The sequence below is a fragment of the Onychostruthus taczanowskii genome, unplaced genomic scaffold (assembly GCF_017590055.1).
Source record: "Onychostruthus taczanowskii isolate IOZ18803 unplaced genomic scaffold, ASM1759005v1 scaffold2, whole genome shotgun sequence".
NCBI lineage: Eukaryota > Metazoa > Chordata > Aves > Passeriformes > Passeridae > Onychostruthus > Onychostruthus taczanowskii.
In genome coordinates this window covers 5,510,917-5,537,289 of record NW_024499239.1, presented here as the reverse complement: position 1 = coordinate 5,537,289, position 26,373 = coordinate 5,510,917, and the positions used below count along the sequence as shown (strand labels likewise).

The 26,373-nt window shown below is 35.8% G+C and overlaps 1 protein-coding gene across 1 annotated transcript in view; it reads right to left on the bottom strand.

Annotated features, from left to right (window-relative positions):
* The window catches only part of GABRA2 (gamma-aminobutyric acid type A receptor subunit alpha2), a 57,872-nt gene that overhangs the window by 11,760 nt on the left and 19,739 nt on the right, over nt 1-26,373 (bottom strand). The window contains exons 4-8 of the mRNA XM_041402773.1: nt 19,932-19,999; nt 7,138-7,358; nt 4,759-4,841; nt 1,711-1,854; nt 759-911 (exon numbers count right to left, since the gene is read on the bottom strand). Coding sequence (XP_041258707.1) covers nt 759-911; nt 1,711-1,854; nt 4,759-4,841; nt 7,138-7,358; nt 19,932-19,999 — 669 coding nt within the window. The remainder of the gene's footprint in view (nt 1-758; nt 912-1,710; nt 1,855-4,758; nt 4,842-7,137; nt 7,359-19,931; nt 20,000-26,373) is intronic.

Below are 26,373 nucleotides of genomic sequence, written 5' to 3'. Positions count from 1 at the left end.
AATGCTTTGTTGTGCATCCTATTTAATATGCATTTGAGTTTGGCCTATATTTTGAAGAGTACATGGTGCTTACTGATGACTAAGCATACAATTTTATGCAGCATTTTTGATGGCTGATTCCACACAGACAATAATTTTATTGTGCTGATCTCTTTTTTTTTTTTTAAAGAAAACAAACTAAATGTACTTTGCTTTGTAAATAAGAAAGACATTTTTTTATTTTGAGAAACACCATTTTATTGCTTGCTGAACTCTCCAATTTGAATCAGTGAAAAAGTGTTGCCCAAAAGCCCAGAATAGGGTTTCTTTAAATGAACTTCAGCTTGAAATTTGAACAAAAATAATTCAAGAAATTCAAGTTTAATTTGCCTAATTTAAAAATAAATTTAGAAATTTGCCTATCTACCAAGTACCAGAATACTTGGATAATACCAAGGTAAGTAAGATATTTCAGAAAATCATCTAAGTTTACTAAATTTAGTTTTTAAATAGAAACATTGTAATCTTTTTCTATTCTCTGATTTTTTTTTTCCTCTTAAGAGTCAAGGATATGAGGACAGTTTGCTTGCATGTACTAATTTCCAAAACCTTTGGGATTCTCAGGAGATGTGTGAGCTGCAGCTGAAAGCTGTTTGGACTAGAAAGCATATCACATTCTACAAACATTTTAACTTGAATGAGAAAGCCCTTTACTTCAGAAGTACTTTCTAGCATCTTCAGCTACTGCAAACAGAGCTAATGCTACGCAGTATACTCACCAAAGACTGTCCTGGCAGGTACAGATTCTCTGTTCAGCCAGAATGACACTTGAGATAGAATGACAGTCATGATACAGGGGAGGTAAGTCTGAATGACAAAATAACCAATTTTTCTCTTCAAGTGAAAATGAGCCGTCATTACTGTATATTCACCTAGGTGCCACAAACAAACAAAATACAGTGAAACAAAAGGTTATCATTTTAAGAAAGACCATTTCTTTGGTGAGAGAAAGTTTGCTATATTTATGCCAAACAAATGTTCTAGGGTTGTATTGTACCTAAGGTATTTTGTAATAGAAAGCATCCTATAAAGTATAAGAAAAATTTTGCGTACAGCTATTTCTTATTCCCACTGTGTTCCATGAAAGGTGGGTGTTAAGGAACTTCCAGGAAGTTTTGTATGCGCTGAGAAGTACTTCAGCTTTGAAGGCTTCTGCTTATGAGCAACTCTCTGCATTCACACACCACCTCTCTGAGAATTTAATCACGGTCAGAAAGCAGCCATGGGGGTCCATCACAGACTGGCACATGCAGGAAAACAATCTAGAGTCTAGCAGAATAGTCCAGTGTTTCATGTCAAAAACATGATGGAAGGGAAACATGGTTGAAACCTCTCTGCTCTACCATTTACTAGACAAAATCTATGTTATTTGCAATATTAAATCTAACAAATATCCCAACCCTGGGTTACAAATATTAGGATTGAACAAGAAGCTCCAGATACCATTTTAAAAAACAGTCCCTTAGGGCAAGTTCACCTCTGCCATCACCAGTTAACTATAATTTGAAAGAATCAGTGAAGTGCTGTTTTGTGTTACTTGTACAGTACATTCCTAATAGATCACATTTTGCAACATTCTTTTTCAGAAGCCTGTAACACCACCTGGAATATAGTTTTCACAGCCAGTAACTGCATTTTTCTCCAAAATATTTCAAAATACCTTTTACTAACCTGTACTTGACTTAACTGTCTCTTTTCCAATTGTTTGGCCTAAAAGATCATACTGATTCAGTCTTGACCCATCTGGTGCCACTTGCACTGAATCTGAAGCATTATAAGTCCAAATGTATGTCACTTCTGAAGTTGTGTATGCATCTGTGAGAAACAAGGTAAAATGTTTTGTCAACAATTTAAATTAAACAGCATCCATCAAAACTCACGGAATTACAAGAGCCACTTATTTTTCAAATAAAAACTTACCCCAAAGAATTTAAAATTATGTTATAAAAAATATCTTTGGCCATTTTAAATAGCTTTACTGTAAATTAAGTGCCTATTGCAGCATGGGAACAGGGCACTCACCTGTGAACTTATTAACCACAATTTCTTTCTATTAAACTACAAACAACATCTCTTCTACATGGTTAAAAGACTTGTCAGAGATTAGATATTATATGTATCCTATAAATTGTGATAAGGCAGATGAAAAGAAGAACAATTTGCAAGATTTAGGACACACAAAATTTTAAAAAATTCATTCCTGTATAGTTCTGACCTTCCATCGTCTCCACGCTCAACTTCGGGGATGTATGACAAGAATTTTATTATTAGTTGAAATCCAGACTTAAATATGGGAAGCCAGCAGTGAAAACACCCTGGTACTTTGTTCTGACTACCCTCTTAAATCTCATTAGTGTTCATTATTTTGGGGGACACACCAACATTTAAACAGGCTGCTCTCTCAGTACATTCATGATCAAGCATACATTTAGACTGGTCTCTCAAAATAAACTAGTATGAAAGCAAATCAACACTGCATTTTAAACAGCACTAAGGCCTCTCCAGTAAGTAAGAAAAAAAAAAAAGAGTATGTCCTGAAAGTTTTTCCAGTCTAATATGCTATTAATATGCTATTAACAAATGGAATATGAAAGAAAAAGGGTAAACCACTGATGGAAGAAATTGGGTGCTCATTTTGATTGACTGAGACAAGTACATTTTATATCCTACACCATAATTGCAGTGCAATTAAAAAGTAAAGCAGCACTACTGTTGGTCTGCAAACATTTTCACTTGAGAAATCTCTAGAGGCTCAGAAAGTAGCTTCTTCGTGCAACTAGCCATAAATTGCATGACTAACAAAATCTAGCAGGTGGGTAGCAAGTAGAGATTTTTAACACTTCCCATGTATCCTTCCAGCTTCACACAAAAAATATCTCTGCTTTAATGCAAACCAGCAGTATGGCAAATTGTTGATTTGTCTCCATTCTCTTCACTGTAAGCTAGACTTTTTGAAAAGAATAAAGAAAAGCAATCTATTAAGCTACAGCTTCTCCCATACATTCAGTTTGGCTTTTCTCTTATGTATAAAAAGAGACATTCATACATGCTGATGGATTCTCCTAGCAATGTAAGATTAGCAGCATATGAAGAGCTGTGAGAAATGTATACCACTGGCAAACTTGCCTTAGTTAAACCAAAATCCTCAGGATTCCTGCTTATTTTCACCACTATTCATCATTCAGATTCTATCCCAGAATAAAAGGTGAAAAATGCACAGCTGTCTAGAATTGAGTCCTAGGTAAAGAAATAAAATGTGTGTGAAGCCATTCAAAATGAACAGAAGTAAGAGTTCCCTGAATGTGCCAACAGGCACGAGTGACTTTGAGGGAAATGAAATACACTTTTTAAAATCACACTGCTCACATTTAGAATTCCTCTGATTATTGCAAAATCATAGGCAGAGAAAAAAAGAGCAAGCTGGTAAGAAAAACAATCAAGACCAAAAAAAAGACAAAAAAGGAAGTGATTCACACAAAGTCTAATACATCCAGTAATAAGGGTTTCCAACCTAAAACTGTTCCTGAAGAAGGCAGTCTTTTGGCCTGAGTATCAGTTCCATTATTACAGGAGTTTTCAAATTGCTTTGAGGCTACATAGGAGTCCTTTTTTCCTGTAACACCTTATAAATCCAACATGCCTTGCTGGGCACTTGTATGTAAATATTGGTAGTCAGTAGCCGATTTTGGCTAACATCTCAGCCAATTTAGGCTACATTATGTATTACAAATATAATATTGAGGGGGCAGGAAAAGACTCCATGGTGCAAATAGTATTCACTCTAATGACCTTTATCTCCATAGCTAAGATTTCCTTCAAATGTGGAAACATCATCAGAAGCAAAGGCGTTGTTTAATTTGCTACAAAGTCCAAGGAAAAGGGATGTTGGAGAGAGTGTGCACAGTAGCACAGTGCTATGACAAGCATCATGTGGCTAATGAGGTCCTTAATGGCAGCATATCCCCTGTTTTGTATTCTGTGGGTGCTACAATTATTGTAAAGTCAGCCAGAATTTATAGGCTTTAACTTGTTTCCTCAAAAAAACCCCAATTTCCTTTCCTGGGCCCAGCAGAGAATGTAGGCTGGAGCCAAAGGAAAAAAAAAATAAAGCTTTTAGTGTAAAAAATCCAGGAAATATATATAATGAAGAAGAAAAAGAATGCCTGTAATCTAAGAAGGTGAAATAATGCTGCTTTTAAAAATAATACCAGTGAGGTCAAATTCCACCTGTCTGTAACATACAGATGCACTAAAGAATGAAATTTTTTATCACATGAAGCCATTTGTTATTGCCTTCATTGAATAAGAACATTAAAAATATCATTAACAATAAAGAGAAACCAAGTTTTGGTCATAAATTTAAAAAACCCACTCACTGAACTCCTTGATTTGCTCTTTGCTAATGCTACACAGGCTACGTGCATCCAGTTCTGTGTTGGTCAGTGTGATTTACACACTGCAATGAAAGCAGACCAGTGCAGTGCTGATCAGGTGGAGGGTGTTTATTGTGAATTGGAGCAATGAAATCTTTAACATACACTATAAGACACAATACTTGAATAAGGAAAAGAGATTTTGATGTGTCAGGTTACAGATTTTTTCTTTCAAGTCCCATCTTGTGGTTTACATTTCCCATGTAACAATTTACTGAAACAAAATTATGCTGAGAAATATTAGAGATTCACCCATCAAAGGCTCTACTTCCCATTATGTACTTACAGCTGCCAAATTTCAGTGGGCACGAGTGAGCATCCATAGGGAAGTCCTCCAAGTGCATTGGACATTCAGCTTGGACTGTAAGCCTAAAAGGCAAAAGATCTCTATGCATTTAAGTAATTTAGCAGGTCAAGAAAATCACTTCCACAGAAATGAACAGTTCATGCCAATTTAGTAGACTGAACTGAAATTTTATATTGAACTAACAAGAATTTAAATCAGCTCTTACTTCTTCCATTTTATGTGTTCCTTTGAAAGGCATTTACTTATCATATCAAGAACCTGTAAAAGTTGACCTCAAAATTATGAACAAAGGCCATTTAAAGAAAAATACAAATTAAGTACTGCCAGGTTGTTAAGAAAAATAATTTTCTTCTCGAAATATTCTGTGGTACTTGTGTGCTACTACAGCTCTTAAAGGCTCATTAAAATGCAACTAAAATACAATTAACTTGCCTAAGAACCCTACTCTAGTTTTTTTAATTCAATGTTTTTTACAGTTTGAATAGAAGATACAGAGAAAAAATATTTGTATTATTTCAAAAGATTGCTGCTCCTCATTCTCCATGTTACTAGTGATTAGTCTTTACATTTATGTAAAGTGTGACAGTATGTTAACAAAACATCCACTTTTGCCCATTTTGTGAAATATCCTAGTATCATATATGGGGATTACTATAATAAAAATAATTTAAAACAATTTGAAGAAAGCTTTTCATGGACTTCTCCATTATTTGTAATTAAAAAAAAAAAAGCCAAGAAAAACTCCTATGTTTCTCCTTCATATCCTTTTAGTCTTCTCTGGGTAGAAGTTTTTTCTGTAAGCCTTTTCTTCATCCAGTCCCAAACATCAGTTACAGCCTTCTGTATTCCCAGTGGTTCTTAGTCATTGTATGCTCTGCCATATTCTCCTAGCCTTCCACCAAAAAATAGTTCATAATTCTACTCCTCCACTCCCCAGGAAAGCTTATCTGAATTGAAGGGGCACCAAGAGATAAGAATCAGCAAACAGCTGAAGGCAAGGGAAAGAACTTCATGAGCCTCTGATGTAAATCACACAATCATTTTATGTAGACATGATAAAAAGAGCTGTTTAAAATCTAGGCAAAACAGTTAGATCAGTGTACACATTAATCTCATACCCCGAGAACCAACGTACTCACAAGTAACAAAAATGCTTAGTCAATTATAATTAACCTGACCCAGCTTATGCTTCATAATGGTTTCAAACAGTATTTCCTATAATTTATAGCATATGATTATTATACTCTCTGGAGAAAGAGAATTTCAGTCAGCTTAGATAGATAATTCTCAAATATTGATTTGAGCCAAGGCAAAAATACAACACAGGGGGCCTGAATTTACTTCAAGCAAACTTTTTTGAATCCCTCCAAGCACTACGACATCCAATATCATCATCAGTCTGCCCATCAACACTCAGCAGTGTAAGGGTTTCAGAGCTGTGTAGTAAAACTGGGATTAGGGATGCTGGCATGGCTGCATGGAAGAAAGTACCAGAGTACATGTTAACTTTGAAGCTCACATTTTCTGTCTTACTTAGGCTAGGGATTTTAAGTCGACATTCACGACAACTTCAATTTATTAAGTACTCTCCAAGAAAAAGAAAAAATCTAAGTCAGGGGCATCTGGAAACTTGGGTAAAATATTTTAAAAAATTCACACAGGTAACATTGCCAAAAGAGTTACCAAAGAAGAAATCAGTCTTATAAAAGTGCTACTAATATCTGTGTATACATGATTTATTTATAATTTTTCGTATTATATATTCTATTTTCTAAGTAAATTTAATACATTTTACCAGCTGAAATATTTATCTTAGCTACAAATGATGCACAAGATGAAAAAAATTAAAATTCTATGTTAAATATTTTAATTAGATGTAAAGAAACAGTAATTACACAGTAAGACATATTTTCCCTTTAGCTCTTTCTGCAAAGAATTTGAGACTTTATTACCTTTCCATTCCTACTTTGTTTTTCTATTCTCCTGATCTTAATAAAAAATTTGCATAGAGGCTCACATATTCAGTAAAATGGCTGCAGTAACAGGCTAAATTCCTACATTATTTTAATCACTGTAAGACAGAGTTGGTAAACTCTACCTGAAGGTCTCACATAACTTTATTCAGGTGTTCAATATCTTCAATACATTACAAAAACTGAGGCACACATAGGGAAACAGATCTAACTCTTTATCAGCCAAGAGACTTTTAACAGAACTGGAAACAAAACATATATTTTTCTAGCTTTCTTTCTGCTTAGACAAAAATAAAACAAAGGAGAGTTCTCCTGAGACCTCATTTAATTGTTCAATGGAAAAATTGCATCAAGAAATAGCTTGAGTAGAGATGAACAGACATACCTCATGGTGTACAAGAGTGTCCCATCATCCTGGATTCGTAGAAGCTTGTTTGGCATTGTCATGTTATGAGCCACTGACTTCTTCCCATTGTGAAAAAATGTATCTGGTGTCCAGATTTTGCTGGCCATTAGGTTGTTCAGTCGAAGAATGTTCATTGGGCCTTTAAACTTTAATCTCTCATCCTTCCATCGCTGACGGAAGAACACATCTATCGTGTACTCCTGTCATGGAATAAATATATGCTTTTTTTGACACAATGGAACACTAATCTGCTTGCTGAGAACAAAAATAGAAAAGCTTTGTTTGCACAATTCCCTTGGCAAAATTGTCAAGGGAGAACAATCACCATAAAAAATTGTGTAGTACTGAGAATAATAAGCAGGAAGTCACTGTATTAAAGGTATGACATTCTTCTTCATGATTGCTAGGTGTTGCTTTTATATTGAACTCTTTCAATATTTATATCTGTATCTGATATAAAAGTACCTGTGACCTGGGTAACTAGAGTAAACACAGTAAGGAAGGAAAGCAAGGAAAAAATACACAAGATTAAACAGTTCTTTCACTATCTCCTGCAGAATAACCCAGCATTTCAAGAGCATGGAGAACGGCTGAGCCTGGAAGTAAGGAAACAAGGCAACCCATAGGGGTACAGCAGAATAAGCAGAAGGATACAAGATTTTTCCAAAGAGGAATGTAAGGCTCTGTAGTGGTGTGGATTTTATGAACAAAAGAACATAGGCAGGAAACAGCAGCTGCTGATTAACAGGTGACACACACTGCCTGGTGAACCTTACTCTGATGCCTAGTCTTGGGAAGGCAGTACAGTGGGGGAAAAAGGATCCAAGCAAAACCAGACGGATGACCTAGACCAGATGCCTGTGTCAACAGGCTGGGTATTCCATCTGCTGGATTTTGTTGATGTTTAGTTGGTTGCTAGCTGGGGTTAAACCACAACACAAACAAACAAAAAACTGATTAAACATTGATAATGTGAATTCATCAGCTATCTTCAAAATGGAGCTGTAAATGGATTTGGTGTTTTGCTTCTGTCAGCACAGCATATAAATTGGATATGGGAGAGCTTAAAAACTATGTTGGAAGTAAACTGTATTTGGCGTATTGGCAAATGCTACCTTGGTGCAATTTTGTTTTGTTGGACAGGTACAAAATGTGGTCTCATGACTTCAAAATATTAGTATGCTGCAACAGTCTGTACTACTGCAATTGCTCTGCATAGACCATTTCCAAGTAAATTACTTTGAATGGACAAGGCCTGATAAAATTTAACCAATATAAAATTTTCAAGGGATTTCAATATAAAAGTGACTTCAAGGAACTTATCAGCCTCTATCATTTTCTGCTGGCTCCCTTGTGTGCTGATTAACAAGGTTTAAGGTTCTTCTCCATCAATCATACAGCAATACAAAAGGAGTGCTGACTAGACAGAGACAAGTGACAGCTCTTCAGTTCCTTTGGTCTGCGAGCCAAAGAACTGTGAGGACCTTTTCCAGGTCAGGGCCAGAGGCTAAGGAGAGAATGAGGAATAAAGGAAAGAGAATTTTGTTACATGGAGGAGCCTGACAGGGACAGGAGAGAAAGCGGTTCTCTTTATGAATGGTGACAAATGCAAAGAGATATTTTGGAAAGTATGGATACTTACAAACTAATCTGACAAAAACCAGAAGCTCAGTTTTTAGCTATACCAAGAGGTCGTACATTAATGTAATAAACTTTTGTCATTTTTCTAATTAAATTTTTAAATTTTAACAATAATCTTAAATAAAACTAACATGACAGTACACTGAACTGTACTTTCTTTAATCCCATTTTCTATTTTCTCTAATAATATTTTAGTAAGTATATCTGTTTAATACAAAACTATGAACCTCGAAAACATGCATTTCTTTGGTATTATACTTGATTTTATTCAGTACCTCATCACTGCTAGAGACACTGCCTCATAACAAGTGGTTTGCTCACTTCTCTATGATAGATCACATTTAATTGTTCTTTTTTATTTGCTGATTTATATGTTCTTTTATTTTCTACATATCATGTGACTTAAAATCATCTTTATAAATAACAAGTTACCTATCAGTTCAGTTACAGACCAGGGAAAGTGACAAAATGCATAATACCATGGAAGATCAGGAGCAGCAGGCAAGTATATGAAATATGGATAGAAATACCAGGTAATTAAAGGAAAATTGCCCTAAGAGCCTCCTTGTAGTTTTCATCTGAGGGGCGCTACCAATAAATCATTTTTATGGTAAGACTGATGTTTGAGGTATGAAGAATTGGGAAGAAGAGCCTGAAGGGATTAAGACTGAAATTCCACTGAAATTCAACAGGAGTGAGTGATATGTCCTACAGGTTCTTTTGACAAACACCTCTGCACATAAATGATTAGAATATAAATTTGAACCTTTTTGCAATGTTTCCATCAATAAAGAACTTCAAAGATCCCACTTCTTCACTGTCTTCCAACATACATAAAAAGAATTACAAGAGAAATAAAATAGGGAAAAAAAAGGCACGAAATGCCACTAAATCAAACCAGCAACATTTCACAAAAACCCGCATCTGCTGCATGGCAACAGCTAAGGAAGTAGAATGAGCAGGAAAGAATGAGAAGTAGAATGAGCTGCAGCCTGGAGAGATCCTACTGGGAAATCTCTAACTGGTGCCCAGGTAATGGTTAATGGCTCAAACACTGTTAAGGTAATCACCACATGACTTTGCCCCCTATGAAAAACTGTATAAAGAAGCAACTGCTCATCTGAGACCACAGAACTCCCCTCTCTCCCTCTCCGGCCTCTGTGAATTCCTGGAAATTTGGACAGTAAGTTAAGCTTCCAGATGGGAACTTGAGATGAGATAAAGGTGCTACTATTGTCCCATTATCTCAGGTCTAAGGAGAGGTAAACAAGGCTGAAGCAATGTATCCAAGAAAAGCCAGCTCCACAGATGTGCTGAAAATAAGCCCTGGCTGGGTCTGGCAGGGGGAGAGCATAGCTGCCAAGCTCACTTCTGGGGTCTTCCACCTGAGGACTGCACATGATCCACAGCTGAAACACATCCATGGTATTGCAAAAGGCAGTGTAAAGCTCCCCTCCCCAGGAGAGGTGTCTGGGCACTCCCACTGTAAACCCGAACATATATTAATCCATTGTTAATACTAACATACATATTAACTCTATGTCTCATGGGATTCCCTCACCCCTGGCAGATCAAAACTGTGACCGTCACTTTGACTAACAATTTTCTTCAGTGTTATTTTTATGCTTTTGTACTGCTATATTGCTATTAATACTAATAACCAAAATGGCTACATACCCCCTTTCCACTGCAACCAAAATTTCCCAAAATTAACTCTATAAATATAAATATAAATATAAATATAAATATAAATATATGAGTAATGTGTACATATATAAACATGTATGTATGTATGTATGTATGTATGTATGTATTTATAAACACTGGCCATTCTGTGCTGTTTCACCCTAATCTGCTCCCAGGATCAATTAATAAGAGCTTGAGTTACCCTCACCTTTAGGGTGGTTTGTAACACCACCCGGACTGCGCTGGAGATCTTAATTTCAGAACATCTCATTTAGAAAATGGAAACAGGGAATCAACCAAGGTTTGGTGTGAATGATGAGAAACACCTTCTGTTTCCATTTACCACAATAGTAGTAAAATCTTACATAGTTCTTAAATAACTTATCTTTCTACAGACTTCTTTGCGTTTTCTTTTCAATGGAAGTATTAGGATCTCAATTTTGTTACTGTCCATTTAAAATTATAATTTAAAGCAAAATACAAGTCCTGCCTTTGCATCCCAGTGCTATATTCACTGACCCCCTGTTCCTTTCTGTGCCAAATCTATTCTTATGATCATGAATATCCCTACTGATGTTTACCATATTAAAAGATGAAAAAACAGGAAGGTATTGAAGTACATTGGATATAATCAATATGATAAAAAGCCAGCTACAAAAAGCTGCTACATAAAAATTTTGAGACTAATTCCTGTTCAATATATTTGATATATACCACTTTCTGGTAAATGCTGTGCAATGTTTACTTTTCAGTCAAGACTAATGTCCATGACAAAGGCAAATCTGGACTCCAGAAAAACAGATTAATACCTGACACTAATTTCATTCATTCTGCAAATATTCTCCTGTGAAAAACACCTGTTCTCTCTGGACACGACATAACCACCCTGCAAAATATAGTGCAGTGTCTCCACAAAATCACAGGAGCATACTTCCAGGTCTTCAGAGGACTCCTGTGATAATTTCTAGACAGGAAAGTGCTTCCTACTATGTTGTGTCTAAAATAGTGCTTATACAGCCAGACTCCAATGCAGTACAATGAAACATAATCTTGCAAATATGTGTTATATTACCTTACATGAAATTTTAGATAGAGGCAATGAGATTCCTGCTACAGTTTTAAGAAGCACTTGACCCTCTGCCAGTTCAATGAAGAATAAAACGGCAAGGAAATTTTATTCCTCTTTTAATATGCAGTTGTTGTGCATAACACTACGCACCATAAAAAAAGATGTTAATATATCTGGCAGAAGCTTTAACTAATTAAGTACAAGCAATCCCTCCCCACTACATGACAGTTTTTTTTTGTTTGTTAGTAATTTTTTTTTTTTTTTTTTTTTTTTTTTTTTTTTTTTTTTTTTTTTTTTTTTTTTTTTTTTTTTTTTTGGTTTTTTTTTTTTTTTTTTTTTTTTTTGCTAAGGCCAGATTTGTATGGAAAAAGGTTCAAACAACAAAAAATGTACTCTCATCCCTTCCAATAATGGTTGGCAGATTTTGGCAGTTTTAGCATCTGGAGTAAAGATGGACATGTTCCAAGTATCTCAAAAATTGTAGGTGTCCATTAGCAAGCAGTATTGTCCTGAAGCAGATGGAACACTTTATTAATTACTTTCTGGAACACAGCATTTTGTTTAATGAATAGTTCAAGCCAGAGTTCCTCATTCCCTACTTGTAAAGATTTTTCTGAGTCATTTATCTAAAGTATATTTGTCTTTTTCCTGAACACTCTTAAAGCCCTTAATGCACATATATATATAACCACAAAAAACAAATTTTAAATACTGTAAAATATAAAACTTTTAAAACACAAATAAAAAAAAATTAAAAGCAAACAAAAGGGAAATGGCACATACAGCTTTTCAATGAGTCCTTAAAACAGTTAGAAATACTGTGGTTGCTACACTGATGAGACAGTTCAGATACATGGACCTAAATGTCACCTAGCTAATATAGGGACTGCATATTAATATTTATTTTTACATCAGTATAATTTCTTAATTTTAATTCTTAAAACATACAGTCTTGTTTTCATATCTACCTTAAGGAAATGTGTAATTTTTCTTTTGGATTTGCTTAAAAACTCACAATTTTAGTATGTAACTGGTGCAGTAGAATAGTAAGATGATTGATATGTATCTAAGCATCAAAATTACATTCAAGAAAACCAAGAAGGACTTTAGAGAGAAGATTCAAAGAAATGTAATTAGTCAAAGAAAAATAATCTGCCCATTATATGCACTCTTACCATAACGTGATATTCATCGGTGTGACGAGTGCAATTTTTTGATGCAACTTCTTCTATTCAATTTATTAAACTTGCACACTAGATATTTTCAGTGAGTGCTGAAATTAGCTTTACAGTAGGAGGATCACATCATTAGTTGGTTGTCTTGGCGGCTGTCTCTGTGGGCAGATCCATGCATGGATGTGCAGATGGCACACAGAAGGACTAACACACTACAGCAGTCTGCATAAGCTACTTCGTCATTGCACTGCTTGCTTTGCCCAGGCCCACCTACCAAACTGGACACACAATCCATCTCATTTTCTGCTTTTCTCTAAAAACAAGCAGTTGTCATACAATATGAGGGCTGACAGAATTCTCCTCCAAATGCCCTCAATCATAAGCACTGACTACTCAGGCTCTGTACAAGCACTTGTCTGTCAACATCAAACCTCACAGATAAATAAACTGAGTCCATTTCCTCTTCTCCAAAACCTACCTCCTGATGTGTACACAACACAGAACATAGAAGGAAACAGCAGACAGACAGAAATTTCCTTCAAGTCTTTCAGAGTGTGGATCTTACATACTAGTGACTAAAATCCTTGAAAATATTCGGATGAAGGAAGATTATGGTTTTGATAAAAACTGCCCTGTTGGTTAGTTTTTATCAAAACCCGTAACAGCCCTGTTAAAAACTGAAACACAATCCCATCACTGCATTTCAAAGGAATGTGTATTCATTTTTAAATACATAAGAAATGTCTTCCAGATACATATGCCCTTTCATGCTATCAAGAATATGTGGAATATTTCTAGGGAGTTGCAGCACAATTTTTCTCTGTTTGAAGAACTCATTTCAAGCCTTTTATTTCTGCTTAATCCATCAACTTCAGTAATTTTTGTCTAAGCATTTAATCGAAACATGAAATATTAAAAAAAATCTGGAAAGAATGTGTTCAACCAGTTTGAACGATAGTGTCTAGGGAAGAGAATGTCTTTCTACTCATATGCATTTATGAAAAGGACCTTCTCTGAATAATTTTCTCTCTTTTTTTCCATATACCTGATGTAGAGTGAACTCTGAGTCTAAAAGAAGCACCAAGGAGGGGTAAGAGAGTTCTGTAAAAGATACAAATAGCGATTACTTAGAAAAGAGACTACAGGACGTTTTTCTGCTGTCACTAAAAATAAAAACACTTGTCATTATCCCTTTTTTATTCAGACATGGAGAAAGATCAACCCTGAAACACAGTGGATGCCTGGTGCCAGGAACAGGAATCCAAACAAAAGTAGAGAGAGAGCTAACTGCAGTGACAAGCTTGGACACAGCCTCTGACAAATCAATCTCCAATACTGATTCCCTTGGCAGGATGTTGCACAGAGGACAAAGCCTTCCCAACAGAATAAAAGGACAGAAACCCTGCAAGAGATCATTTGAGATATTCTCATCAAAATTTCAATGTATGGATTTAACTTGCAAAGGAAATGACCTGAGCCAACAATATATTGACTTTTCAGAAAAAAAGTCAATATATAAAGAAGTTTTTATATATCAATTATAAAAACACAATCTAGATGTTCCCCAATTCTCCCCAAAAATTCAAAGTGTATTTATAATTTCTTTTACTCTTTAGTCTTCTCTGAGTTCAAATAGTAACTGCATAAAAGTACTTTTTTTAAAATCTTTTTGAAAAATAAATCATCTTGATGCATTCCCTTATTCTGTCCAGACTTACATATCATACCAGCTCTGTAAAGCCTCTCTTAAGTTAAGGAATTCTACCTAATAATTAAACTCTGAAACAGAGCTAAAAATAAGTTCCATACAAAAAACAACCACAACAAAACATGAAATACAAACTGAAATTAGGAAATCTGAAAAACAGACAGAAAAAAAGAAACAGGGTTCCAAATTCAGCCACTATGTCTAAAGAACCATCCTCAATTGTAGTGATGAATGCTGTAACAATCCTTCTGATTATTTCTGTATTTGACTTTCAGTCTTCACTGAGAATTTCTATTCTGGCTATATTTGAAAAATCAGAAACACTTATTGACATTTCAGTTGAAAACTGATGAGATGGAAGTGTTTGTAGTGATGAACTAGCTGTGTATGACAACCTCTACAGAGAAATGTTCCTGTTCCTTGACTTCTAAGTGAAAAATGGGAAGTCTATCATCAAGAAATTAGGAAAATCTGTTGCTTACAAGTGACTTGGGAACAAGGATGCAACCACAGTAAACAAAACTTCCCAATAACAATGAAAATCTAAGACTGCAAGTTGAAATACAAAAGTTTCAGAAGGCTTCTTAAATAGTCAAGCTAAACTGATTCAAGTCCTGCCACCTACTAACCATGTGCTGGAGGAAAGCAGGGAAGACCGCTCCCAACGACAGTCAGAAAGACTGTTCTGAGGCAAAATTTGCTAAATCTTGGCAAATTTTTCTTCACAGCAGACCTTATATAAAGGGTCTCAGTACCCACATAATCTGTCTTACATAAAATAACTGTTGCTTGAGGAGTAAATAGATCTCTTTTATATATATATATATATATATTTTTTTTTTCAATTGTGGACATCAGGACTTAATTTGTTTATGGTTATGGGGGAAATTTTAGGAGCCAAAGTAACAGGAGAGTGTGGAAAGACACCAAGTCTGAGAAAAAAGAGGTAAAAATACATTGCTTTCAGTGATGAAATTCAAGTTAGCAGCATGTAGATTTATAATGAGGGTGCAGTCTCCCAGATTCCAAATAATTAATTTTTAAAAACAGAAAAACAATCAGGTTTAATGTTCAATCCTTTTATATCCTACAAATTATAGTCCAACCAAGTTCCTCCCTTTCCTGTGAATTTTCAAAATTAAACATTTTAATTTCATGATAAATGCTTTAATTAGCCTCTGTAATAAGAATTTAGTCCTATAACTCTTCAGAAAATTAAGAGCTGCTTTGTTTTTCAGTTGCTCAGTCCAATTTTTCATTTGTTTATTTTTCTAAATAATGCAGCTTTTCTTCTCTCGGGCTAATGTCAAAATAAATTTTTATCACTGATTGGGTTGGAAGCCTATAAGGCATAGCATCACAATACTGAACTTGAACATTTCTGAGAAAGAACAGCTCAAAAAGACAGAAGAGTGAAAGTAAAATCTCTTTAAACCCATGTTTTGCTTTGCCGTCCTTGATTCTCACTAGTTTGCAAATGGAAGTTGAAAATCCTTATATATTGGCAGTGCATATTTGACACTAAATAGAGTGGTTGACATACAATAGCTTTTCTTTGACACAAATGATATAGATACCTAAATATTTTTGTTCATTTGAAGCACAGTTTGCAACTGACTCCTGGCCAAGAGAGAACACATTTGGTAGCTGACTATTCTGGTCAGAACAGATAGCATCTTTTGCACTTAGTAAAAATGTTAATCCACTACAAGGACCAAATGTTTTTGACTCTTAACACATTTGGAGAAAAATCTCAGCCTCAGCTTCCACTTCCTGAATTTCTCAACAGCAACTTCAACTAGCTTAAAATCAGTCAAATATCAAATTCCCCTGGATATAATGATTTTTTTGGCAAAGTTGTGATACTGGAAAAATACAGCAAATGTGAACAAAAACCCACAATGAACAATGACTGAGTCACAGATCGAACATCATACCATATTACCATTAATGGGAACAGCTAGGGAGGAAAACAGAAACCGCACAAATTCAGAGTAATTCAACAACAAAGGTTAGAATTAAATTTTATCAACTCTGTGTATCAACACTACGTGAGAACTGTGTCCTTAGCTTCAATCCAGCCATCACTGCCTGTGTGCCACTTCCTTCTTCCATGTTGTAAACACATATTAAACAACTCCCATGTCAGTGAGTCTCCTTCCTGTTTTCAAAAGCACCCTTCTTCTTCTAAGCACCATTATGCTTCACAATATACTAACCAAGGAGGAAAAAACAAACTGCACAATAGATCATGCAAAGGGGTGCAGTCACACACCTGATGATTTTATCACTACAAGAAACCCCAGTGGAAGGAATGCAAGTGCAGCAATAATCAGAAGAGTTTTGGGCAACAGCAGTGTTCAGCCTAAATACCTCATGTGACTGAGGACCTCACCATTCACATTGTGCCAGCAGTGACAAGGAGTCAGGAGATGGGACTCAACCTTCTGAAAAAATCTGAGCTTGGGATCCCCTAAAAATTATAGAGGACATGGGCAAGAGTCAAATTTATTCATCCAATAAAGCCTTTTAAGGAAGAAATTTTAAAAAATATAATATCCCAGAGTTTCCCACATTTACAGAAGAAAATATCAATGAATCCTCTGTATAATAGTTTAAATTATTGATTCAGTCATGCAGCTCCTAAATGAAAAAGTACTCATGGTTAAAACACTAATGTCACCTTCATGTTCGACAGAATATGCGATGGTTTGGAAGCTATTATTTCAAAACTCACATGTTGGAATTTTCTCATTGACTGCTCATACGTTTCAAAATTACTTTATAATTATCAACAGAACAAGCTAAATTAACCCTGAAGCTTGTAGTAATAAGAATTAAACTGCTCTTACTTATCTATCTACTTATCTGCAAACAAACCTAGCCATTAGAGCACCAGCTGGCATTCTGATGCACTGCACTCTGCTTTGATTAACACCTCTGCATAGATCTGTGCACTGTCTGTATGTCTATGCACATAGCTCCATACATTTATCCACTGATGTCAGAAGGGTGTTGGGAGAGAGGGAATAGGCTCAGGGAGCTTTTCATTACTTTTCCATTTAAGCACAGGTGACTTGCATATCCTTGGGTAAGTCACCTTGTGCCTCAATACTCATCTTCAAAAGTGGATTAATATCATCTCCCTGTTACACGGGACTACCATAAATGCAAGACTTCACCACTCTCAAGTCATGAGATACTAGACCAACAAGGTCAAGATGTTCATATTATCTTTGTACACAGCTGTGCATACCTTTTTTACAAAATTTTTAACAAAATAAGAATGATTTCATAAACCTAAAATCATTAGAAAAAAACACCTTCAGGAGAATCAGCAACATGTACAGTAATAAAAACAAAAGTCTATTTCTCCTATGAAATGGCCTTTCATGGCCTTTCATGTGAAGTCTTACTCATGTATTCATAACTTTCAAAACAGCTTGGAAACTGAAACGATCCCACACAAAAAATTGCACAAAACCCCACCAGAATATATTTTCCAAAACTCTGATTATGTGGTAGCCAGTAAGCAAACAACTTTTAAAATGTTCAATGTACCGTGAAAAATTTAGCTTCATACACTTGTTCACAACATCATAATGTTCCCTGTTTTGTATGATGCATAACCTGATTTTTTTTCATAGAAAAAGTAATGTTGTCTGATTTTAAAAAATATATATATTCATTTTTAATTCCTACAGATACACCAAGGTAGTATTTAATATATTCCATACATAATAAAGAATATTTGAAACACTTCAAAAATAATTTCTTGCAGGACTGGCAAGGGGGGGGTGAGAGACTGAGATGTTAATGGCTAATGGCTCGAACAATCAGCCATTTGCAAAAGCAGCAGGTGCTTTGCTGAGGATGAGCACAGTAACAGCCCAGGTGCAGAGGGTGTGAGCACCAGGGAATGACCATGACAAAGCAGCCTTTGCTTAGCAAGAAGCTGGGGTTTGAGACACATGAAGGAAGAAGCCAAAAAGAAGCAGATCCTGTGAGGTGGATTAATACTTTTTATCATGCTGATGTCCTTCCTTACACAAGTGGCTCAGTTGTAAAACTCCTCCCCACCTGGGGGACATGCTGGGACATTCACACATAGGCCTGAAGATGTTCATCCCTTCTGATGGGGCATAAGGGGCTCAACTGCACTGACTGAGAGGCAGTTGTCGTGTCTTAGAAGGTGTCATAAACCACCAAAGACTCCCAAAATACCCCCAGAATAATTCCTGGGGTCTTCCACCAGACGACTGCGCAGGATCCACAGCATTGCAACAGATCCAAGGTGCTGCAAAAGACAGCATAAAACTCCCCACCCCAGGGAAGGTGCCTGGGCATTCATCTAAAGCTAAGCATATATAAACCTTCTGGAATTTGTGTTTTGTGGGTTTCCCCCACCCCCTGTGGATCAAGATACCATTTAGACCAAAGGACATCAAAATTGCAACAATCGAGCCTTGTTACTAAATCCACAGACGGTGATATCATTCTGCTCTTATCCTTTCCTTCCCTTTCTTTCTCCCTTTCTTCTCAAAATACATTGTCGGCCAGACTAAAAAATTCCCGTTAATGCCTTAGTAAGTGCCTTGTGTCTGAATTTGCTAAGGTTGGCTAAGTTTAAGTTTGCTAAATTAAAGTTGGTGAAGTACTTACTTTACCTGGATGTTTTTTTAACATATGTCATGTATCTGACTCTATCTTAATGTTCTACATTTTGCAAGTAAAAGTTTGTTGTTGACTCTTCTGAGAATTTTGTTCTCTCCCATACATTGCCCAGCATCAATTAAACCACCTTCCCCTAAACCAGGCAAGTGAACAGGAGCACAATAGGTAAAGTAAGTTTGAGATTGTCCTTCCCTTTCCTTTTAGAGAACTATATCCATCAGGTCTTACTACCTCGTGTGAAACATTCTCCCTAATCTCTGTATTATTTGCAGTGAGCCTACAAACAATTCCTATAATCCAGAGCAATATTCTGAAAGTTTCTTTCTTTCTTAATGTCATTGACTTCTTCAAATGCTTACTAAACAATGCAAGTTATCAAGGACAGATCTGTAAAACCCACAATCGTGTTGATGACCCAGCTTCCAAGCTATGCCTTTCAAGAAGTTTAATTTAGATTCGACTCCCATCAGGCCCCTCAGTCTATTGCCAATATTAAGAATGCTCCTTTCACTCCAGGTTTTCATGTGGAAGGAATCCAGTTCATCCATCTCAAGATTACTCCAGAATATGAACCAAAGTACAGTCAGTGGGAAAATCAGAAGATTTACTGGTCTAAACTAAACAGCTAACACAAGCACACTTATCATGTAAAGTCCATAAATCAATTTCCAAATTTCAAACTACATGGGGTTTGGCATGTTCTGATTTCAGTGGAATTGTTTCACATTCATCCACAATAAGTAAAAGAATACAGGTTTAAAGGAAATTTATATATATCTTACACCATTTACCCATATATGCAAAAGATTCAGGAACTCACCATATCAGTATCTGACACAGGTCCAAAACTGGTCACATAGATGTTAGTGAAGACTTCAGTAATACTATCTGATATAAAAAGAAAAAAAGACAAGCAAACATTTTAAATTTGTAGTATTTTTTCTAACTCTCTATGCAAGATTATGGGACATTTTTAACAGGTGTCTCTCCTTGTTTACTACCCCTCACCAGCATCCTGTTGTAAATACTGGGGGTTTCTCTCCCACTTAACACAGAGGTTAACAAACAAGCATTTTTCCCACAGAGTAGCTTGTTCAAGTTAAGTTCAGCTATATAATCACCAGAAACTACACAAATATATCCCCTTTCTCTACCAGGAAAAATAACCACAGCATCGTGGACTTAACATGGAAGGAGAGTTCTGAACACAAAATGCCTTTGTTGCAGAGGTGTTACCTTTGTTATTGCAGACTTCTCCTATTAAAGCCTTTTTAGTTGAAGGCTGTTTTCTACATTCTTAATAGCTTTTTCAAAGAAAAAGACAAGAAAAGGCAATTATTGACTGTACCTAATGTAACAGAACAACATCCTACTTTTCAGTTGGGTGTATTTTTAAGTGGCACATATTTTAACATAACAGTTCCTTTCCTTGATATGCAGTGCTTCTAATACATTACTGTGGTACTGTGAACACTTTGAGAAAATGTCCTTCCTAATCATTGCAGTCAGACAGCCATGAAATCAGAATATTAGATATTGTACTGCAGGGAAAAATAACTGCTTAGTTTTCTATCTTCAGTTTTCAATTAGGCTCAAAATAGAATGATATTCACTAAGAGGGGTAGTATGCACAGGAAATTTCTTAACAGCAGTTGCCAACCACAGTCTGCATTCTAGACATACAGTCAGCATTCTAGACAGTCAACACAAGGAACTCTCTGCCTAAAGCCAGCTGCTGATTGGAAAAGAAAAATCTGAATATAACTAGGCACAATTTGACTCATGGCAGAATTTCACATTCCCAAAAATAATGCAACTGCCTGTTGTATAAGTGATCCTGCTGTTATATTATGATTATATTTCCATATTTAATAATTATTAAATGGCAGTAGCTAATAGTTTCTGTTTTCCTGAAAGCTGCCTTTTAACAAATACATGACACAAGCAAATTTTACTTCTAATTATATTGAGGCCAACAGTATAATCCCTGCTCCTCACTGGGAGAAACGAGTGGTGCTCACTCATGACAGCAGAGTCTCTACCAGCCACCAGGAAAAGGTCAGGACTGATCCAGGAGCAGCTGAATGGGGAGCAGTGCATTTTCAAAGGGATGTAGCTGCAAAGATACAGTGATTTCAGACAACTTGTGGAGCATGGGCGAGGAATATTCATTCATCTGTTCTCATCTATACAGAACCTTCTTTTTTCAGCCAAACGCTAGAATACAGGACTTCAAAAAGACCTCCTACCAAAAAGAGTATTTTTTTCAGGATTATGTCTGCTTTTTAAGCAAATAAATAAAGACTGACTCCTAAAATTCCTCTGCATGTCCTGAGATATGTTTATTTGCATGATAGAGACTTCTGGAATCCCTTACGAAGCATCCTTAGACAAGCTGAGTAGATTTCTACTCCAAACATCTTACAAACAAATTTTAAGTCAGTGGACAGAAAAGGTGCTGAGTCTGCACTGCTCTTGCTATTCAACAAGGGCAAAGTACAGGTATGGCTGAAGTATCCTACAAAAGCCACAAGTACATTTCAGAGGACTAGAGACTTCATGCTGACTGTGGGAGAGTCTCCAGAAAAAAAAAAAACAGATTACTATCTCCAAATGGTTACCTGGCACAGACTGGAATGAAATGGGAGAGTGACAAGAGAACTACTCTTCAGGAGGTAAAATGGAGCTGCAGGGACTAATTGTGAAATTTGGCCTGTAATGTGATGATAATAAAAAATATTAATTCTAATTCCATGAAAAGCACTGGTGTTACAAAAATATGACTGACAATCAAGTATCCCAAGAGCAGAGTATCAAGGCTAAATTCAAATATACTTGTATAACTTCAAGGAACCCTACACAGGCAAAATAGTCACATGGCAAATCTGTACCTGCACACTCCTCACCCCCCAAATGCTTGGAAACATGGTCCACTCGTAACCTCACTCTATTGCTACCAGTTATTTGTATGTGATTTATTATTTGACACAGAGGAATGATTTTAATATTTGCATAGAATAAACTACAGGACATGGAATCTTCAAGCTTGCCTTGCATTCCAAGTTTTAATTTTTAAAAAAATTCCCATATTCTGTTATATGATTTCTAAACTCTTCTGGATCTATTTTTCCATCAGAAATAAGCAGAGAAGACAGGAGAAAAAAACATATTGACCACAACTTATGCTATTAGAACAGTCTATCGATTCCCCCTGTTGGTTTGTGTTAAGAAAAAGTACACTAAGGGGGAAATGGCAGTTTCTTATATTTTTGCCTCTTATTTTCCAAATTCTGCATAGTTAAGAAGTTTCTATTCATACCTTACCTTCAAGAAAACAAGTCCTTAAAGACAAAAGAAATGTAATAAATCTTGAATTACTCCTGTTACTATTTGTGTTAGCAGCCTGAATCTTGTGCTTGTTTCTTCCTTGTTACTTTACATAGTGCTAAAATAAAGGTTCCTCTGAATTAAAAATTTAAACTTGAGGGTTCAAAATCAACGTCTACAAAAACAAAAAATACATAATCTTTTTTTTTTTACAACAGATATTGTAGCTATTGCTTTGAAGGAGTATATGCTTATCAAACAAACAATTCAGAAGCACAAAGCACAGTTTCAAATGGGCTCTCTAATCAAAATTCATCCAGCAGGCGTCACAGTCACAGGCTTTTTATAACTCATATTCTGTCAAGAACAGCACCAGTCATCGTACTTTAGCCCACCAGAAATTCAAACCGTTCTGGATCATCAGTTCTTGTGGAAAAGCCAAGGAATATACTCAGCTAAAAGATGTTCATGCAACATGTGTTTGCATAAAAATCTAGCTTGTTTTTTTGAGAAAAGTTAAGGACAAGCTTTTCCTACTGGGATTATAAAATTTGTTTCCTCAAGTGACACGTAAACATGTAACTAAAAGGCCTGATTTTCAAAAGTGCTTAAATCAATGGAGGCCCATATTGAAAAACAGTCTAGATTTTAAAGAACCCTCTGTTGGGAGGAAGGGCGGCAGATTCATTTATATTTGTGGGCTCTTAAGTTATTCTGAATCACTGCTTTTGAAAGTTATGCAAAGAAATGGGAACAGTAAAGGGTAAGGATATAATTTCTATTGAAGATGCTTCTTTTAGGGGAAAAAATCTCAGGCAAAGAATGTAACACATCGCTGCCACCATCACACGAAGTACTATAAAATTCTGCAAAGGCTATTACAGCACCATTTGTAACTTGCTTTGGAAATAAATGTTAAAAAAAGACCTATCTGACTTAGATCAGACCAGTATCTCAGATGATAGAAGCCGAGGGTAAACTGACAAAATATAGTCAATAAAATTAATGCTAAAGGAAGGAAGAAAAGCACATCCCATGGAAGTTAAAAAAAAAATGTAGTAATTATTAAGATCATATTGCATGTGGTTCTTAAGCACTGGTTTCTTCTGATTCCCCTTCCTTACTTGAACTGACATGGTATCATTACTGAAAAAAAAAAAAAAACAAAACAGAAAGTAAGAAAAAGGAACACATATACCAAATTGCAGAAGATTTTTACATCCTTAATTGTCTTTATCTGGAATGTTTGCTGTGTACTTGAATTACATCTTGAATGTTTAGAAAACATTAATTACAACAACTCCTCCATGAAGATAATAATTCTATTTTCCTCAATTTTCCTTGGGAAGCTGAGGCAGAAGGATTAAATTAAGTGTAAGTAAGGTGAAGTACAGGTGTTTGCCAAGTCTGGTTACAGCTGTCCAACACTAAGTAACAACAGTGGAAAATGTCAGTATCATTGACTTGCCAAAAAATTAGAAAAGGGGTTCAGAGCTCAGAGTTGATATCAGCAGCATCACCAATTCCTTTATGCCACTGTTGGGATACCCTGTCTGATGGTCTGAAATCCTGCTGACTTGTTCCTCTGCAGAAGAGCTGGCTCAGCTGAAGTAGGCTGCTTGGCAGAGAATTTGCAGTGGCTGAAGTCTAAACCAATCCAGGCTGAGTAATGGAGATGATCAGAAAAGTCAGATGAAAAGGCTCCTCATGAGCATTTACCAGTTTGTCAAAATGCTAAGATTCCACAGAGGCATTAAAATTTTCAGTGAGTTCCTTTGGTCTGCTGTCTGACAGCACTTTTCAAAATCTTTTTGAGTTCTTTCATACGTCCCTTCTCAGCTGCCTCCATCCCTGACAGGATACACAGAGTTCCAGTCTGTGATGTGAGGTAGATAGACATGCAGGATTCTGAATACCTGAGAGCTCTCCCTTTCCTGGAGAATGCTGAGAAAGCATTATCTTTATTGAAATAAATTTTCGGAGTATTTCCCATATTCGAGAATGACCTGAATATTTACTCATTCTCCCTCTCACCAAAATAATCTAGAGTCCTTTCTTCACAGAGGGTAGGGACAAAACACATATGGCTCACTCTATGTATGTTTAAAAGAAGAGAAGAAAGGAGTGTGATCACTACAAAATCTTCAGAAAGGTTCCAGATGTTTGTTTATGTGAAACTGTAAACTGAAAACTGGCTATGTTATTGATTAATGTGTCAAGGCTGTTTTCACAAGAAAACAGGCCTGGAAGATTGGGTTGGGCTTTTTATTTTTTTTTTTTCAATTTTTATTCAATAAAGCTGTAAATATAGGTTTTGGGCAGCTAAAATAGAAGACAATCCCTTTGAGGTAATCAAAAACCATCAGAAGTCTTCTTGGTGGGATAGAACTTTTAAAGTATACATAGGCAGTTCTAATGTATACTACAAAAAATATTCAGACAAACATTTTTTAAATGTAGAATTAATAGTGCCTGTGAGAACACTGGAAGGCTGTAACTGAAAGGCTGCTAAAGCATGCCAAAAAAAAAAAAAAAAAAAGAGAGAAGCAAAAATAAAATGCTGCTCTTTAAATAAATATGTCAACAACAAAAACAAAAAAGGAGGTTAAGTTGCAGTGATATGGGAAACGTAACTGAGGATTTCTGAGTTTTTGTGGAAATGCTGTCAAAAGCTTGATGTTAATTTAATTATTTTTCTATAAAAGTTTATTTATCTGGAATTGACATTGTTCTGACATTGTAATATGGTCTCCAGGGGCATGCTTGGCAATGTTGCCCAAAGGCCTTGAAAATGTCATTCATAATACAAGTCAGAAATTGCACAGGTGAAAGAGCCAGAGTCTTAATCCATCAAACACTGTTCCAACTCAACGTGCTGCCCTTATCTGACAAGCTCCTTAGTGTGTCTGTTGACAGCTCAAGACACTGACTGGCTGGCAGGGAATGGGGGTCAGAGGAGGTCATGCAACACAGAGCTGTAAAAGCAGAAAAATCCGTGGGAACACAGATATTTCAAAATCATGTTCTGCCATTTCTTTATTTTTGGTTTAGGTGGTTTATGCAACAATTTTATTTATCCAACTTCAGCGTCTTCATTCATTATCCACTATTAAATTACAACAGTCTCAACCTACATAAAACCACTTCCAATTTGTAAACTGAAGTCATCTGTGAGAAGAAAAAATCCATTTCTCCCCTTGACATTGGTACTTCACTTCCAATGGCCTCACTTTTTCCATAAACTATCAATAAGACAATTTCTTCATATGGGCGGGCCATGATTGTCTTACAAATCTCCATCTTTAACAAAGTATATGTAGAATAAGTTTACCAGTTTAACTTCTGGAGCTTCTAGCATAATACTACTAAGTATTATATTAAGAGTTGCACTCTTCATTCACGTTGGTGTAAGCAAGACCAGAATCAGACACTGTACTTAATTTCTCATGGTGTTGACTGGAACAAGAATATATTCTGGAGAAAATGTCTAGAGGAAGAGACAGGAATTGAAAGCCAGTAGGCTAAGAGACCCCAACTGACTTACCTCTGAAGAGCTGCTATCTATTAACAGATATTATATTACTTATTAAATTAATGACAGCTCTATATAAAGTCTATCAAGGGCACTCCAAAGGCCTATTCAGTACTTATTAAATTCAGCAGCCCTGTAAAGCAGTACCATAAATATTATTATGTCATTTACACTAACAGAATACTTTGGCTGCATATAAGCCCACTCTTTTTATTTCAGCAAAGCAGTATTCATTATTCTAAAATAATTAAAACTTGTTCAAAATGACAAGAATTTTCTATAAGACAATAATTCAGTTAAACATTAGTGTTTCTTTGGAGACTAGTGAGACTTTTTGACTATCAGAAAAACACACTAACCTGGAAAAAAGAATTCAGCTTAACTGTCAACACCCTTCTCTACT